This window comes from Oreochromis niloticus, linkage group LG16 (assembly GCF_001858045.2).
Source record: "Oreochromis niloticus isolate F11D_XX linkage group LG16, O_niloticus_UMD_NMBU, whole genome shotgun sequence".
NCBI lineage: Eukaryota > Metazoa > Chordata > Actinopteri > Cichliformes > Cichlidae > Oreochromis > Oreochromis niloticus.
The window spans coordinates 17,569,732-17,585,104 of NC_031987.2; the positions used below are offsets into that span (position 1 = coordinate 17,569,732).

General features: G+C 40.7%; 1 protein-coding gene across 1 annotated transcript; it reads right to left on the bottom strand.

Annotated features, from left to right (window-relative positions):
• Window positions 1-101: 101 nt before the first annotated feature.
• On the bottom strand, window positions 102-12,634 carry dnajc3a (DnaJ (Hsp40) homolog, subfamily C, member 3a). The gene is made up of 12 exons (XM_003447288.5): window positions 12,389-12,634; window positions 11,794-11,904; window positions 11,573-11,697; window positions 11,174-11,248; window positions 9,126-9,278; window positions 8,809-8,990; window positions 7,558-7,677; window positions 6,983-7,088; window positions 6,767-6,887; window positions 1,381-1,513; window positions 820-968; window positions 102-647 (listed from the first exon to the last, which is right to left on the bottom strand). The coding sequence occupies exons 1-12, from the start codon at window positions 12,468-12,470 to the stop codon at window positions 493-495; spliced, it is 1,512 nt and encodes a 503-aa protein (XP_003447336.1). The 5' UTR covers window positions 12,471-12,634; the 3' UTR covers window positions 102-492.
• Between the last annotated feature and the right edge of the window lie 2,739 nt (window positions 12,635-15,373).

Genomic DNA, 15,373 nt, shown 5'->3' on the forward strand with positions numbered 1-15,373 from the left:
TCTGTTCTTCAATATATATCATTTCAACGTGAATTTCAGGAGTCACAATTATTACCATTTAGTCTCTGTCCATGTCGGCTAAAAAAATGCTCTCTATTCAGTTTAATGTACATAAATAGCTCTTTATTTACAGTTCAAAAAACCCTCCATTCATACAAAAATAATACTGTACCTCTGTACAAATACATTCCTACGAATGGATGTGAAGTGATTGTACAATGTGTGGAGAGGATACAAGAGTAAGATCTGACAGATAAAAGCCGGTTCACATAAGTCCGATATTTGTTAGCAGAGTAGGAGACCTTTCCCCCAAAGTTTTATGATTCCCACAGCAAAGATGCATTTTTAATTAATTAGAGTCACTGAATCAGTCACCTTATGCTCCACATTTTTATGATACTTGTGAACAGTCTTTTTATGCCAGTGATCTCCCTTTTAAATAGGGAGGAAAGTACAAATATTCACTCCAGCTGTGCTGAAGAGTAAGCCGCCTCAGTTGAAGTTGAATTTGAAGTTAAAGGGCCCGGAGCCAAACGGATTGAAACCCTGAAAGCCGTGGAAACCGCCGTGGAAGTGATGATGATGGTGCCCCTGCTGGCTCTCTGGATCCATGGGGTCTTCTCCGTGGTCAAACTTGGTTCTCATCTCTAGGAAAACGTGCAGATTCTTGTCACACACTTACATTAGAAATCAATGTCTCTTTTTCTAAAAGCATTGGTGTTAGGGCTGTAGAGACCAATCTAAAGGGTAATGGTAAACGGTACAGCAACTCTTGAAGTGATTTAGGCTTGCATTAACAACTTTCAACACACACTTTACCTGGATCAGTGAGAACCTCCTTAGCCTGAGCGATGTCTATGAACTTCTTCTCTGCCTTCTTCTTTTCCTCCGGATCCTGGAAGTTGTCCGGGTGCCACTGTTGTGCCAGTTTCCTGTAGGCTCTGATAATCTCCTTTTTCTGGGCAGTTCTGTGACCACGGGGAGAGCATTATCAGCACATTTGTCAAAGATAAGAACAGCTTTTCTTTCCTCATTTTGACATAAGCCAGACCTAAAAATACTCATCCAAGTGTCAGAGTTAGTTTTCTAGCTCCAGTGTAATACAAATGCCTCCATGGCTGTAAATTTGTATTCCGTCTTGGATTATCAGTAGACCTTTTAAACTCAAATATGTTCAAAAGGCATCAATAATGAAATATTCAAGAGCAGTGATGTTTTGGCCTGATAAAAAAAAAAGCAACCTGAAAGCAAATCAGCGGTCTTTCATAAGAAAACTACTTTTCAAGATTAAATTCTCCCCCAACTGTTGGCAATAATGTGTTACATTTTCTTGCTGAACTTGATCTGCAAAAATTCCCAAATCCATTGACCGGTTCCCACCTCTTCACTCCAAGGATCTTATAATAATCCCTCTTCTGAGACTGTTTGAGTAGCCGCTGTGCTCTTTCCAGACCTTCTTTGATGTGACGGTCCCCCTCGCTGTGTTTTGCAGCAGTCTCGTAATCTTTAACAGCTGAAGAGGACAAAAAAAGGAGTACAATGAAATTAGTATTATTTATTCACTGAAAACTGAAAATGTGATGTGAAGAATACCGTAACTGAAAAAAACAAAAAAAACATATTTGATTTAACGGCTCTAACACCAATCTACAGTATATCCAGCTTCCTGATCCTCCCCTGCCCTTATGTGAGAGCTCATTCATTCAAATATAAGAAACTTTGTGGCTAAATATGGATTAATATGAAGATGATTTTGGATGCTGGTATTGTGCTGTTCAGTTTTGACTTAACACTTAATCAGTTCCACCATATCCCCATTTTTTGCTTTGTCTTAAGTAACCCTGCTTCAGGGGATCAGCTGCTGTGTGAAAGACTTAGTTTAGACTAATAAGCCAAGGCTTCTGGGGGCTTCCCATGATGCAGTGAGTTTTTCTTCCTTACTCACTATATGGTGTTTATACACCACTCTCCATTTAATCATCAATGTCTTTTATCCCGTCTTCCTCTCATCACCCCCAGCCAGTCATGGCAGACGGCTGGGGGGAGGCGACTGTTGTAATTTACCAATATAAAGCTAAAACTGAAACTGCTTTGAACCTATGATGTCTCCTGCTCAAGTTGTTGATGCAATATTGTCACAAACTTACTTGCTGGAGAATCGATTCTTGTAGTACAGACACATTTTTAAATGAATAAAAATCCCTACACAAGGTATGGCAATTAAAATTTCAGAAACTATCCAGCTGTCAGTGCAATGGTTTCCTTGTATCTGAAACCGAAGAACCATGGTAGTGGCAATTAAATTAAAATAGCTGAAATTCACAGCAGATGCTTAAAGAAACGTAACAAATGATTGTTATCAGTAGTAAAGCACGGGATCCACAAAAATCCACTTTGTGATATTACGTCACTAGCGTCCTTAAATAAACTTGCATATTAAGGCCCATCCCCTTCAGGCTGTTTGTGTGCGCACACGTTTGGCTGCTTTGAGGCTCGTTTACCCTCTGTGGTGAATTAACACCCGTGTTTTCTAACAGGTAAAAATCCCACACGAGGTCTGGCTTCACTACCTGCTGATGTGTTTATGCCATGCTGATTACAACACACGCAGACTTAGCCCAGCCAGCATCACCCGCAGCTGCTGAGCTGATGGGATCTTTGAGAAGAATATTATTACTGTCAGGCTGACCTGCCTGGACTGATGGCAGCAGTTACTGTGGGTTTAATTGGATGGATACATGGGTGTGTTTTATTGTATGAGTTTGAAATAAAGGCTTAGCAGATGCGAGCCTTCAATAATGATATGGGTGTTGCCAGTTATACAGTCTAATTTAAGCACAGAGGTTTAATTTATCTTTATTTTTTGTAGCTACCATTTTCTTTATGCATATGTTGACCTTTGTTTCTAACATCTGAGTTTATAGCTGAGACAACTAATATTTAACACTGCAGAGCAGAAACAATTTACCCAGCGATTTTGCAAATTCATCGTTCTCCCTCCATCACTAAAAATCTACTAAAGCGAGAGTTGCACCATTTTGCTCTCCAACAGCAAAGTGCTCCTGATGTTTCTTCAATTGTCTGTGCCAATTTGGTATTTTTATCACTTGCCACAATGAACACAGAAGCACACAGGAGCTCAGACACAGGCCTCTAGCTGTGAGCAGCTTCACCCACCTGCTGTTCAAACCTTCTGTTTGTAAAGGTAAGCCAATCAGATTTAGAAAAAGATACCTTAAATGGAGAGGAGCTAAAATAGCTTATTTCATAGAATTTAAACAGAGGGGCTGCACCACAGCCCAGTACATGAATCATTTGATCTTCAAACGCTGCAGAGACCAAGAAATTTGCATCGTCTCAACTAATCGTGTACTCATAAAGCCAGTATGTTTCAAATTTATATCATCTGCTTCTGCATAATGCTTCAAGTATTGCTTTAAGTTCTCACACTGTAACGATTGTCCATACATTCAAAATGTGTCTGTACATTTGAGCTGCTGAATATAGCAACTGGTTACACTGCTTGTCATTATTTAATATACCTTATTTAATATACCTTTAAGCTAACACTAACCAGCTCGAGTGCTACAGCACCAAAGGTTTGGCTATTACAATATCAGTCTGTATACAAACCTGTTTAGATGGGTGTGATGGTTTTCATTACATTTAAAATTTAATTGACAGATACACAAAGTGTAGGCAGGGATTTTGATAAAAATATGCACTGGTCTGTTGCACAGCGGTAGCTGAACATCAGGTGACAGGTAAAATGATTAGTGGGAGACTATTCCTGCAGATTTCACCATCTGCCATCATTTCTGCAATTTGACAAGAGATGGAGAGACCATTGTTTCAGCCTAATCCCACCTCCTTCTGTCAGTAAAGCTTTAAGGATAGTAAGAGCTGATGCTGTGTGTGTGTGTGTGTGTGTGTGTGTGTACTTTCTGCCACTGCCATTGAAGCTTCATGTTTGAAAAACAAGTAATTTTGCACACTTGCTCTGCCAGCAGTGCTGGGCAGGTCTACATCTCGCAGGTTATATTTGCCTCCAACACTCGGCTCCACATTTAATTCTAATCATGCTGTATGTAATAAGGTGCTCTCAGGGTTGGTGACATTTGTCTTTTTTCTGGCTTGAGATCTGTTAGCTGTATGCTTCAACCAAATTCGATATGAAGATTCTCATATTTAGCCACACATGTAACCTGCACTGTGCTTATCTAAATTCAAAAATAGTATTGAATGAGGCAGAAGGTAATTAGCTGTTAGAATCTCTCTCTGTTCTGTCTGAAAAAATAAATAAATTTTGGTTTACATGCAAAAATTAATTTGCAGGATGTACCCTACATAAGTTTCTATGTACAGTTAGGAGATTTGAAGGAAGCTGCTTAAATGAGGTTTCACTGACACCCAACTTTGTTTCACTCTGCATATTGTGTTGTGTTACAAGGACCCCTTGTGTTAGGCTCCAAACATGACACCAGTTACAGGTAGTGCACAAGAGTTTGGGTAATTACAGTCAAGTGCAAAAAGCACACTTGTACCGCTTTCAGACAAACACACAGGTTAAACAGCAGTCAGGCGCTGATAATCAAATGCACTCGATTAACTGATCCGCAACAAATGTGAACGCCTCCATAAGAGAAGGAGTGTTGGCAGTCTCCCGGTCTGGAGCGTTCTTGTGTGTGTGCCAACACAATGCCAAAGAGGGAAGACATCATCAGTGATCTTAGACAAGCAACCGTTGTTGCCCATCAATCTGAGGAGGGTAATAGTAAGTGCACCATTCTGCAGCGAGAAAGATTATTCACAAGCGGAAAACATTCGAGACAGCTGCCAATCTTCCTACGAGTGAACATCCCAGCCAATTCACCCCAAGGTCAGACTGTGCAACGCTCAAAAATACTGCAAAATACCCCAAGAGCGCCATCTCAGACTATACAGGCCTCAGTTAGCATGTTAAATGTTAAAGTTCACAACATCACAACTAGAAAAGAACCAAACAAGCAAAGAAATATGGCGCATTCAAAGTGCAGACCTCACCCACTTTAAAATTTGCAGTCATAAACAACAGTTATAGAGGCGTTAATTTAACTTACCATTTATTATTGAGGTTGTATTTTGCATATTCACATTTTCATCTGAAATACATTAACGTGCGTTTCAAACATTTTTCCTGCTCCGTTCTTAAATTTAAAGTGAGAAAAAAAATTTCTAAAGTATAAAACAAATAACTTCAGACTCAGCAGCAAACATGTAGTTCAGTTAACAACCCTTGGTCATTATAAGCTTCATTATGAGGCAGAGCTGCTATGCTGATGGCATTTGAGTTTCAGGTTGTACCCAATAAAGTCAGTAAGACTTCAATCGCTGTGTTCTCATCACAAAAACTTCAGTTGAATTTCAGCATTTATAGTGCTGCAGACTCCAAGATTGGAAGTGTAACAGCTTTTGTGAAACTGATCTGAAATTACCACTTTGCAGATGTAAAGTTGCAGTTTGCACACGTCTGTCGAGACTCAGTGAAGGTGACTTCTGTCCAGTTTACAGTTCACCATTTTATCCTTGTAGATTAACGTGAAATTTTATGATAGTCTGTGTGAGGAATTGCCAAAAAAGGCATTTTGTGAAGTCATAGTATCCCTGACCTTTAACCTCTAGATTCTGATGACTTAATCTTTGAGTGATTGTTTTTGCCAAATGTAAAGAAATTCCATCCAAACATTGCTGAGTGCGCTCAAAAGCAGGACAGACATAAAACAAACACCCAAACTGAACTGAAGATGAACAGGCCATCTGCACACAAGCTTCAAAATAATGCCGCGCTCCATTTTGAGTGGGAAACCTTTAGCTGGAATGCCCCCTCAAGTTGAATTTCCCATTAGGAAAGTTGGATCAGCAACACAGACCCTGACTTTGCAATGCAAGACTGTGGCGGTGGGGTTTGTTTTGCTGGATCAGCTGTAGGAAGAAGTGTTTAGGGAGCCGTGCCAGCTGGGAGAGAGTGGTCCACCTGCATGCATCTGCTAATTAACCTCTCTCCCTGTATAGGAGGAGTGGGGTCAGAGGAGAGTGTGCGCCGTGGAGCACAGCAAGCGGCTGCACAGTGGCCGAGTATGGGAGGCAGTCGGCGCTCTGAAGTAGGGCAACTCAGCTAAGCAAGCATTTTTCCCCCTGTACTAATTACAATAACGAACTGTGTGTATGTGAGCAACCTAAGTTTCCCCTCACTCTCGCTTACTGAGGAGAACACACAAGGCAACTAGTGCTACAAAGACATCAGCGGCACTAAACGGCTCCTAAAACTGTAGAAGTTGTAATCTACGCTGCTGCTGTTGTGCATTTATGACTCTCTAAACAATCCATAGAGACAGCTGATTGCACTGCAGCGTTTTTAAGCACCAATAAACAAACTTAGAAACAAACTTCTTTTTCTGATGACCTCCGATTTCCGAGATAAAGAATGTGGCTCAAGTGTGCGAGTTACTGTACACAAGCATTACCAAGGTGCTTCCTGAGTGGTGAGACTTGCTTCTGCTACCCGGTTAGCAGGAACTGAACTTTCAAAATAAGAGCAAGGGAACTGGCCACTCTTTCTCTCTGTATCAGATTTTGGAAAATTATAGTCTTAAACTATAGCTAACTATGGTGAAGTCGGATGTGTTCCCCTTTGCTTATTGTGCCCAAGTCAGTCCAGCCAGCTGACAAAATGTTGCCCACCTTTAATCTTGAAGGACTTTGATGCAGCTACATCTGTCGGGCTTACCTTCCTCATACTGTTCATCTTGCAGATAAGCCTCAGCTCTGTCCTTCAGCACGTTAACATTCGCAGGACTGGACTTTAGGACTTCGCTACACACTGAGATTGCTCTGCTAGCCTGCTGGGCCTGGTCATAACAAAGAAAAAAATGATGCTTGGATAGATGCTTTAATAAAAGCACAGCGGCCTAACAGATCCTTTAGCAGCAGTAAAGGGGCTTACCTGTGTTAGCGCATGGCAGATTCGCTCCTTGGCAAGAAGCAAGAAATGTTGCACGTTGGGCTCGGTCGTCATCACCGCCTCGTACTTGCTCACTGCGTCTTCATACCTAAAGGAAGCGGGAGGCGATTATGTGACGCTGGCAAAACAGCGGATTGCAACATGGATCACTGCACCCACAAACACCACACCATCGTTAATTTCTCTTTTAAGTCTTTTAAATATGAAACCTTATATATGTCAAACATGATGTGACATTCATTCGCGTTAAGATGGGATTTGCACGCCTCTTTGTAAAACCAGAGAAGTGGGGGAGCTTGAGGATAAGAGAGCCGTCATTGTACAGCTGATGCAATCCCCGGTATTCAGATGGGATATTATTTTATATTTACAGAGATGAAGACTTTCCTGACACATCTCTATCTTTGTGAGGACACTCACTGATATGCTGTTAATCATACCACTTTACTCTTACCACTTAAACCAGCACTCTAAAGGGGGACCGAAATGACATTATTCCTGAGGATTAAATTTAAACTTGTGCTCATAAAAATGCTTTCATGAACATACAAACACACCTTTGTTCTTGAATGAATTCCTCAGCAGCTTGGATCTGTTTGTTGAGCTTCTTCACTTGCTTGTAATGGCTGTAACACTGCTTGTGATCAGGATCCAACTTCAAGCACTCACGCACCTCACTGGAGATCATAGGACAGAGGAAAGGTGAGGCTGAAAAGGCCAACTTTCAATGGTGACGACATGAACAGAATGACAATAACACACCAGATTTACTGTAAATAAACCCTGATGTACAAACGCATGATCATTAGTAACTTATCTATGTCATCTATGGCTACAGTCTTTCTAATAATAATGATAATAATAATAATAATAATAATAATAAACTTGACAGAGACACCAATGAGAAGGCCAGTCACTGAAACAGCAGTCCACATCATCATCATCATCATCATCATCCACGAAACATTTGTAATGTTGAGGGTGGAAATGCATTCGTCATGACGTTCATCAGAATAGAAAGTTAATTTTATATTTTATAAAATAGCATCTACGTAAAAATTCTCAATATTAATTTCAGTTGTGTTCTGAAATCCATCAAGGCTATGCCATGGTGAAGCCATACACTGCTCGATGTACTCTTTTCCATTATGTTTGGTTCACTTCTTGTTTTTGCAATTTTGCCACTGAATGCAAACTTCTGCAGATAGTCGACTTCAACATTAGAGCCTTCACTGTGCGCCCACTCACAGCACCTTAAATAAGCACAAGTTTTGTGGGTTTTTTTGGGCCACATAAACCGTTGCAGTACTACTCAGCTATTTTGGCCCCTTGCCTCCATTTCCTCCTCTCAAAACTTACATTTAAACTAAAGTGTTGCCTTTTCTGACACACAGGAGGAAATCTAGCACACTTCACTCATGCATATTACTGAAAGTGGTCAAAATGAGACTTCCGGAGAGTGGGCAATATTAAAGCAATTGTAGCAAAAGTGCATGGCTGTACAAAAAGACAGCCTTTTAAGATAATAGCAAAATTTAAAATCTGGTTTACCTTTTTTGATTCTTATGACGCACAGACCCACTATACTTCACTCCTATGAAATGTAAATCCAATACATTGCTTAAACAAAAATAACTAAGATTAAATCATTATCAGAAATGTTCCTGCTATTTTTTATCCTTAGAATAAAAGCTTTGTGATTAGGAGTACCAATCATAGCGACACGCTGCCTTATTGTGGGATTTGCCACAGTGTGAACAGCAGCAGGGAGCTTCTTGAAAGCAAACAGTCTGCAAGTAAATCCTTACTTGAGGGACATCTCATGGTCTCCAAGATTATAGTAGATGGTGCTCAGCTTGTAGAAAGCCTGGGTATTGTCATTCTTTAACTTGGATGCAGCTTTAAGGTCGCTGATAGCTTTCCCCATCTCTCCCATCTGAATGAAACACTCTGCTCGCATCTCACGAGAGGTCACATCCCAAACGCACGTCTGCAACAGTCGGACAATAACGCTTACAGACTTCAGGTGAGATGCAAATGCTCTGTACTCTCTGTATCAATGATAATGCAGACAATCCTATGCTTGTGGAAAAATTAGTCAATACTGGCAAGGAATGTCTCTCACCTCGATGACGGTGTCAAGCTGTGCAGCAGCTGTCACATAATCCTTGTCGTCGAAGCTCCGGTGTGACTGAGCCACCAGGCGCTGAATTTCATCTGATTTTGTCAGCTGGCTCTGGGCCTCCTTCTCTTCTTTGTCGCTGGGGTTGGACTTCAGCTGGAAGATTTCAAGGCATTACGCTAAGTACTAATGTAGCTAAAGAAAATGTGATTCCATCTCTCATAGATGTATTCCAATTTGAGATTTCTGTGCCAACTTCTGCCTCCTGAAAATAGTACTTATCACTGCAGTGCTTCCCAGTCCCTGCACAGATTACGTTACAATGAATCTCGTCGCAGAGGTCATCATACTCACAAGAGCCATCTCAGCTAATGGCACAACTCTTACAAATAGACCTATCTACTCTTTAAATGGTTCCTGCTAGCTCAGCTAAGGGAAGAGCATAAATGTGACGCATTACACCAGGCCAATGTTGTGGACTGCTGAAGCAGCAGAACAGCCTGAACCTCTGGCCCATTCCCTCAACAGTATACCAGCAAAACGATGTCCACAAAAAAAAAAATAAAAAAAATAAACTGCATAAGCTCAGATGCAATCTTTCCCCCTGGAGGCAAAAGAACTCTTTGCCCTCTTGATGGAGGATGAATCTCAGCTTAAAATTAAATACTTTTCCATACTTTAGGCAATTCCAGAAATAGACTATTAAAAGTATTCCAAGGCTGTGATCATTCAGTGTAGCATACATAAGAACATAAGAATGATTATGGGACTAATCATTAAGCTTCAACTTGAAGTTCAGAGCTTGCTGGTGGTGGTTTCAGGGAAGTGTGGACAGGTGACCAAAAACAAGCCTATGAGCTGCATACTTTAAGGTCAAAGTGACACCATGTGAACTATGCATCCAAATCCCTGGAACCTAGAGCTGTGCGATATGACCAAAATCTCATATCCCAATAGAAGACATTTCTCATCCCGATAATGATATATATCAAAAAATAGTGCACTTTCTGTAAATTCTGTGAATCTCAGGCAACTCGACTTGTGTGAAGTTTTCAGCTGCGCGTCGTTTACCTGGAGTCGAGTGTTTTGACCAATGCATGAAACTTTATATTTATAGAGATAAGTTGTAACGGCCATCATTGTCTTTGTGAGTCTTTATTACATGCAGGGAAAAGCCTGTTCTAACGTTTGAGTGTAAGGTTTGTTTTGAGCACCTGACAGCTCTTTCTGGCTTCTCATTCGTAGATTCTCTCTATACCCTGGTAGAAAAGGTTTGTTGTGTCTGTGCTGGGAACCAGTTCCCTGCTCCGTGTCAGACTTTTCATAACCAAACCATATCCATGTATAAAATGAGTATAATATGAAAAAGACGGATGCTTTAATATCATCCATCTGATCCTATTATTCTTCATATTGTACAGCCCGACTGGAACCTAAGACTTAGTCACAGACATAGCAAGGCCATTTACTGTATGATTTTAGGTGGCAGTATGTGATTCTAATGGGACATGCATTTACAAATTCAAGCCTGTAAAATGGCGCATGAATACTAAAATGATTGTTCCCCATTATCTACATCTAGTAAGTAAACTCAAATATACATGCGTCCCGTCCCCCCCCTCCCCTCCCCTCCCTGGTGTTTCACTGCGAAGAGCCTTGTGTTTTGTAAAGTGCACACTGTTGTTCTTCACTGTAGTGTTATAAGTGTTATACAATAAACTAGCTGATGTTCTATGTTCTGTAAAGGACAATTAAGTTTCATTCAGCGGCATTTATCTTTTCAAACACACCCCTCACTGTGCTTTTAAATCTGTTATCTTGAAATCCACCAAAAGGAGAACACTGTATAGAGAACCATGAATACAAGTTTTTTTTTTACTTATATTTATCATTCTGGGGAAAAAAAAAAAAAAAAAAAAAAAAAAAAAAAGACTACTGCAACATTACTATGGCCATAGATCAACACTGACACCTCCTGGTGAACTGTTGCTTCTCTCTGCCCCTGCATAGTTTTGCTGCTGCACTTTAAAAGGGGGTATTGCTTTACTTACCACCTTCTTGAAGTCACTCTCTGCTTCATCCAGCTTTCCCTGCTTCAGAAGAAGGTTTCCTCTCTGAAGCCGTGCCTGTTGAGTGAGACAGACCAAGAATTTCTTTCACATATAAAATAGAGTTATCAACACAGCTGCCAGAACCGACTGATTTCCCAGCACGGATGGGCCCGCAGCCGAAATAAAAAGATAATGTTGCCAGATGTTTGCATGCTTTATCTAATTATTTGCATAGATGTATTTGTCACAGAGTTCTGCCTTAAAGGCCAGGCTGCAGTATGACACAAAGTATTGTTTTGAAATTCTATTTTCTGTCAAATTTACATTTTAAGTGAGCATCTGTAACAAAACATTTCTGAAGAAATACACATTAGACAAACAGTAAAGACAACAACTTACAGATGTGAAGTCCGGTTTGAGTTCAATGACTCTGCTTAAATCAGGCAATGCTGATTTGGACTTCCCCATTGCTAAAAACACTGTAGCTCTTCTGTAGTATGCCATGTAGTTTTGGGGATCTCTATCTGTAAAATGCCAATGAAACTGTCACTTTAGAAGAAACCTTTTGAGAAAATCCAAGGCATTTTTTTAGGTGTTGTTAGCATGTCTCTGACACTCACCCACAGCTGCATGGAAATGAGAGAGGGCATCAGCTAGCTGGCCAGCAGCAAGAAGTTTCTTCCCCATCTCCATGTGATTGTCCACACTCCCATCCTTGCCACATTTCACTCCTTAAAAAACAAATACAACAAATCATAGTGAAACAAAACAACACTGAGCATATGTTTTACTCATTCAAGTAATGCAATAATCAGATTTTACTTAAATATTCCTTTAAATGATCGCCCAAAAATGTAAATCACATCAATAACAACAGCAACGGCGACAGCTACTTTCCCCACAGTAATTGGTAAAGACTGTCACATGTACCTAGGTTTCTTACAAGCTTAAAGACGTTCACGAGCAAGCATCATCAAAGAAGCAGTTTTATCTATCGTCTTTTACTCTTTAGGCTCAAACCAGCTTTAAATAATAAAATGGACCCAGTCAGTGACTAGCTAGCTTAACGTCAGCTAATAATATTAGCGATTTCACAAGCTAATGCTGTCAGTGACATTACGGATGTAATAAAGTTGTCTGAACTTTAACCCGAGTTCAAGTTAGTGGTAGCATTCAGTAGCTATAAATGTAAAGTACACCTAGCAAACGTCTTACCTTGAAACCTCATATCAATCAAAACAAGAACATATGGGAAGTACGTCAGTATTTTGTGAGCCACATGGTCGATGGAAACCATGGTTAAAGTTGTCTCTCTCCGGATACGTCCCGCAGACTTCAGCTGTCACTGTTTTAACCAGTTCTCCCCTTATTTCGCTACAATCCCATGTGTTGGCGGATGGCTACATTTCTTCTCTTTTTTCCAGCCACTGTAGACCAGCATACGCAACGACTGGTCGTGGGTGATCGTGATTGGCTGAATTATATGGAAAACCCCGCCCACATCTGTTGGTTCAACAGAGAGCAGCCACGGCAGCACAACAGGGTCAGTGTGCGCGCGTGTGTGCGTGCGCGCTTGCGTTGGTCGGTGGTTCTTATGGACGTACACTAGTCACCTTATTTTTGAGGAAAAAAGTATATCAACTAGAATGGAAACCGTAATTTTGACATTAAGATTTTATCTTTTTTTAAAATCTTTATTTACTTGTATCTCTTATTTGTAGCAGTTAATTATCTGGATTTTTCTCCTTTTTGTAACGTTTCCCAAACATATAAGTGTCAAATCTTTATGGTAAAAACGAAAGAGCCTGGCTTCTAAAGATAATTTACAAATACAGAAGTTCTCCTTGGTTTATGGCTGGGCCAGAGACAGAACGAAAAAAGACAATAAATCAGTTAGTAAACACTGACACTTTTTAAACTGTTTCTTAAAAGTATTAACCTGCAACCCAACATTTTATGGAACAAGAAAAAAAGGAAATTAGTACTTATAGTCTAACTATATTTAAACCTTATCCTTTTATGACTGTGCCCTGGCAGTGCTACAAAGACCTCCAGGACTGAAAGGGTTTTAAGGTACTGTGACAAACCGAGTTGTGCAAAATGGTTGTCATTAGGGTTGGGTAAAATAGGCTAGCAGCAGACTGCAGTACAATGTATTCTACTACTTAAATGCCAATTGTACACAGTTGTGGTCAGAGGATTATATATAGCATTAACATCATGATAATTTTGGACTTTTAATGATTTTTTTTCCAGGGTGAATTTATTTAGGATTTTATCTAATCCTCACAGGCTCAAAAGTGTACATACAGACTGAAATACACACATACAGTCACTTCAATTTTTTAATTAGCGATGCTGAAAGTTCTACTGTGATTTTAACTTGACAAGGCCAATGCCTATAAACGTCCTGTTAGTGTTCATGATTGTGTTCAAGAGGCTGTTCGGATTAATTCAGGAACCACAAAGGCTCAAGCCTGCCATGAACTGGAAACTGCTGGTACACCTGCTGGTCTCACTTAACTTCTCTTTTCACTCCCTTATCTGACTATCCTCTCTTTCTGCCCAGGACCACTGACCCTGGCTTTCGGAACTGGGCTGCGAATAGTATTTCTACCTTTTCTGACCTAATGGACGGGTCTAACCTTATGTCCTTTGACCAGCTAACTGATAAATACAACATTCATAGGCGCAACTTTTTTAGATATTTACAAGTGAGGGACCATATCCAAAGGGCAACAACAATATTTAATAATCAAACTGTCTCTAACTGTGAAAAGCAGATATTTCAGCCAAACCTTAGAAGTTATATAAAAATTTGTTATGGCCTGTTAACAAATTTTGGGGTCACGGACACAACTTATTTGAAGAGGACTTGGGAAAAGGAATTACATATTGAGATTATTGACGAGGTCTGGAAAGAAGTCTGTGAGAATGCTAAATCTCTGAGCATCTGTAAAAAAGTAAAGGCAATCCAAATTAAAATTCTACACAGAGCTCACATATCACTTTCTCAACGCCATAAATACAATTCAGGCCTTTCTCTGCTGTGCCCTAAATGTAAAATAGAGGTGGGCAACCTCACGCACTGTCTATGGTCCTGTCGGATAATACAACAATTTTGGTTTGTCATAAAGTGTGAACTGGATAAGATTTTCACCACTGACACGGAATGCAATCCATTGTGTATGCTACTCGGAGTGGCGAATATGCGTCACTAGATTTCCTAACATGCATGTTACATGTTGTTCACGAGTGATGGGAGAAGGGAGTGGGAGATCGACAGACGGATTGGTGCAGCTGCTGCAGTGATGCGGACGCTGTACCGGTCTGTTGTGGTGAAGAGAGAGCTGAGTGTAAAAGTGAAGCTCTCAATTTACCGGTTGATCTACGCCCCTACCCTCACCTATGGTCACGAGCTGTGGGTAGTGACCGAAAGAACGAGATCGCGAATACAAGTGGCGGAAATGGGTTTCCTCTGAAGGGTGGCCGGCCTCTCCCTTAGAGATAGGGTGAGAAGTTTGACCATTCGGGAGGGGCTCAGAGTAGAGCTGCTGCTCCTCCACATTGAGAGGAGCCAGCTGAGGTGGTTCGGGCATCTGACAAGGATGCCCCCTGGGCGCCTCCTGGGTGAGGTTTTCCGGGCATGTCCCACTGGGAGGTGGCCCTGCGGCAGACCCAGGGCACACTGGGCACACTGCCCCTGCGACCCGGTGTTCTGGGAATCCATCCTACCTGAAAAAACATCCTACCCAATGTTTCTGCGGAGACGCGGCGCATGCGCACAAAACCAACGCCGAATTAACTTCTTTTTCTCTCACCCATCCGGAATAGTTCTTAAGGTTATGGTAGGACGTTTTGTCAGAGTAGGATGGTTTCTCAGAACACCGGCCTGGATAAGCGGAAGAAAATGGATGGATGGATGGCATGTTACTTATTAGCAGTGATGGGAATAACGGCGTTACAAGTAACGGCGTTACTTTTTTCAGTAACGAGTAATCTAACTAATTACTATTCCTATCGTTAGAACGCCGTTACCGTTACACATCTTTTTAGAATTGCATTTTGTTAACTTTTGTCTGTTTTTGTTTTATACCTTGTGAAGCACTTTGTGATCTTTTATCTAGAAATGTGCTATATAAATAAAATTTTACTTACTTACTTTACTTACTAACAAAATGCAGTGCGGTTGAAACTGTC

Excerpts from the sequence above, each read along its gene's own strand:
- dnajc3a (XM_003447288.5), bottom strand. The coding sequence starts at position 12,470 with ATGGTTTCCATCGACCATGTGGCTCACAAAATACTGACGTACTTCCCA. Across the intron at positions 6,888-6,982 it reads TCTGCCATGCGCTAACACAG|GCCCAGCAGGCTAGCAGAGC; the intron begins GTAAGCCCCTTT and ends TGTTATGACCAG. Across the intron at positions 1,514-6,766 it reads AGATGAACAGTATGAGGAAG|CTGTTAAAGATTACGAGACT; the intron begins GTAAGCCCGACA and ends TGTCCTCTTCAG.